At 44.0% G+C, this 3,026-nt stretch overlaps 1 protein-coding gene across 1 annotated transcript; it reads left to right on the forward strand.

Moving 5' to 3' along the window:
• Positions 1 to 175: 175 nt before the first annotated feature.
• Positions 176 to 2,003, forward strand: LOC108102286 (protein C12orf4 homolog). Its single transcript, XM_017207034.2, has 3 exons — positions 176 to 460; positions 522 to 1,821; positions 1,881 to 2,003. The coding sequence occupies exons 1-3, from the start codon at positions 274 to 276 to the stop codon at positions 1,999 to 2,001; spliced, it is 1,608 nt and encodes a 535-aa protein (XP_017062523.1). The 5' UTR covers positions 176 to 273; the 3' UTR covers positions 2,002 to 2,003.
• The last annotated feature ends 1,023 nt before the right edge of the window (positions 2,004 to 3,026 follow it).

Consider the following 3,026-nt stretch of genomic DNA (forward strand, 5'->3'; position numbering starts at 1 on the left):
TTAGATTTTATATACATTAAAAATTTAATGAAATTTCATGAAAATGGGAATGCTATAGGAGCAATTGGAGAAAATATGAAAATATTTTCATGGGTCCCTTTTTGCCAGCCACCGGAAACTTGGCTTGGAGTCCCCGCTAAATCTACATCACCATCTCGCGGTATTTTAAGGCGGTCGCAGCATGGTCACACTGATTGCATTTTAAGGGGGAGGGGGCGTTAACTTGCGAATTAATGACTGCAACTAACTTAGACGCCCACCGAAGGCCCCAAAATGGACTCTACTGCCACTCGCACGCTGCCTTTTGTGTACAAGTACAAGAATCATGAAGGGAAGGACTGCGAGTCCCGGCTGGACATCACGTTTCCCTTCGACCAGGAGAACTTGGAGGAGTGTGTTACCCAGTTGATGGCTCCATCCCAGATGGATCCCATGATGAGGTATTTGGACGAGAATATCAGTGAGTAAGCCGTTACTCCCAGTTTAAAGAAGCCCCTAAGTGTGACAATTATCCCTTTAAGATCTGGAAAAGGAGCTTCAGCAGTTTGTGGACACGGAGCAGCAAAAGTTCTTGGATGACCAAGCGGAAAAGCTTCTCAATCAGTTGGCCAACGATGAGCTGGACATCGAGGTTATTGTGCGTGACACGGAGCGGTTGTATAAGGATGAATTGCTGCAGTTTGCCGATCGTGTGGGACCCAGCGACGCGGATATCTTCGCACAGAGTTTCCATAGGCTGGTGCACTCGTCCTCGCTGGAGGAGATCCTTAAGCGGGAGAGAACTTACGCCAAGATCGTGTCCGACATGACCGAGCACATGGACAGCGAGGTGGAGACGCTTAACAACTCGCAACAGCAGGAGATGGACAGCCAGATCAACCAGTTGGATATCACCACCACCTCGGAGGATATCAACAATCTTCTGGCCCAACAGTACACCACGCAGAATTTCGTGCGCAAGCGCTACGAATCGGAGCTGGAGGCCATGATGGGTCATCAGAAAAATGAGTATAGGGATTGGATAACCAGCCAAGTCAGCCAGATGTTCCAGGTATCGCCGGTAGCCACGCCGCTAGGCAATCGCTCCTCGATGTTTGTCTCGCAACAGCCTTCGATGGAGGAGAGCTTCACCATTCATTTGGGCTCCCAACTGAAGCATATGCACAACATCCGCATCCTTAGTGCAAATGTCACGGAGCTCTGTAGCCCACTGCACGCCGAGGAGAGTCTCAATGGCTTGAACATGGCTTTGGGATTGTATTCAAGCTCCCTTAGCGGCGTCGTTGTGTTGACCCCATCGATTCAGGCGCAAGCCAACAAGAGTATCATTAAGAACGCAAACAAATCCACCGAGTTCCACTTTGAACAGATCGATGTTCAGCTGGAGAAGATCGAGAAGCAGATCAAGAACCTAAGCCCTGCAGACTCGAGTGGCAGCAGCAACAGTAACAGCAGTGCCGAGGGCAGCGCCACACCTTCGCCGACCAAAAAGAGCGTGCCCAGGCTGAAAACGGGAGACTTCTTCATCACCAAGCACTCGAATCTCTCGCAAACGCATGTCATTTTCCACCTGATTTCAGACGAACCCATCAACAGTCCGAGTGAGATTAACTCAAGACATCCGGTCATCTTGGGATTAAGAAACATACTGAAAACAGCCAGTAGACATGATATTACCACGCTGACCATTCCGGCTCTGCTGCGTCATGAGATGAGCGAGGACATGACTGTCCAGTGGTGCATACGTAGAGCTGAGCTTGTTTTCAAATGCGCCAAGGGATTTATGATAGAATCCGCATCTTGGGGAGGCGCAGAGTTAAGGTGGGTTGTTGGCACTTAAAATACTTGTTCTCGGGTTTAAAATGAAATAATCTTTTCAGCACCTTGCAACTGCTACTGCCCGATGACATATCAGAGAGCCTGTTCACCACGCTGGCGGGAATGGTGCCCAGTGTGTTCCACGTGGCCAATCCCAAGATACTTGTGGACACCAGCAAGTAGACTGCGTACACATTCCTCCAAAAAGACTTTAATTATTTGTATGAATATACAGTTTATTCAGATTCAGAGTTATATATGTATGTATATGCTTCGTTTTCGTCGCTTCGCTCAAAAAGTTGTTTTAACTTCAACACACTCAGAATTTTCTGTAAATGTTCCTGTATCAATTTTGTCAGTAATTCATCGCAACCTTTTTCAAAACTACAACACTACAATGTATAAGTACATATTCTCATATATATAGTTATATGTTAGGTGTAGGTATCATGTGTATATTACCTCCAAATGTAAATGTTTATCTTTGGTTTCGACCCCTCATGCATTCTGTGTAATCTGTGTACCTCTGCGGATTGTATTGTAGTCTGTTCGGTTATCTAATACGATTATAATAATGATACTTTGAATAACTCTGATCATTAACTTGTAAATATGCTTTTGAAATATATATTTATGTATATCTAAACAATTGTATTCTGCGGTATTTCATAGGTTTGTTAACAATTAATTAGGTTCTGTTCATAAACATTTCGCTGTTCAACTTTTCTTCGATTTTTTTTTGGATTTAGCCCAGTGCGTTGTTTGCTGTGTCTGTGATTTGCTGCTTTGCAGTGGGGAGTAGAGTTTCAGAAAATATTTATTAATGCTTCAGATTTGTATTTGATTGGTTTGTTCAGCTTAAGGGTTACATAAAATTAGTGACAAGTGTTTAGGTACAGGAACGGACCGCTTTGAGTTTTGGGTGCGAGCAATATAATACACATATATCGTATCTCTTGGATCTTTAGTGCCGTTAAATGCACGAGATGGGAAAGGATAAATGGGTTTTTGGTTCTTTAGGCAACTGCATTTGAATAAAATTGACATAAACAGCGTAATTAATTGTTAAAGTAGCTCGTATAAATAAGTTAATGCTATAGCCGTTGCCAATAAATGCGCATTGGAGTAGTATGGCTTTCTGAACTGACCGCTTCTGCTTGGGAAGCCCTGTTCCAACATAATTTGTATTGTAGTTAAATTATACGCCA

This window comes from Drosophila ficusphila, unplaced genomic scaffold, assembly GCF_018152265.1.
Source record: "Drosophila ficusphila isolate 14025-0441.05 unplaced genomic scaffold, ASM1815226v1 contig_791, whole genome shotgun sequence".
Lineage (NCBI taxonomy): Eukaryota > Metazoa > Arthropoda > Insecta > Diptera > Drosophilidae > Drosophila > Drosophila ficusphila.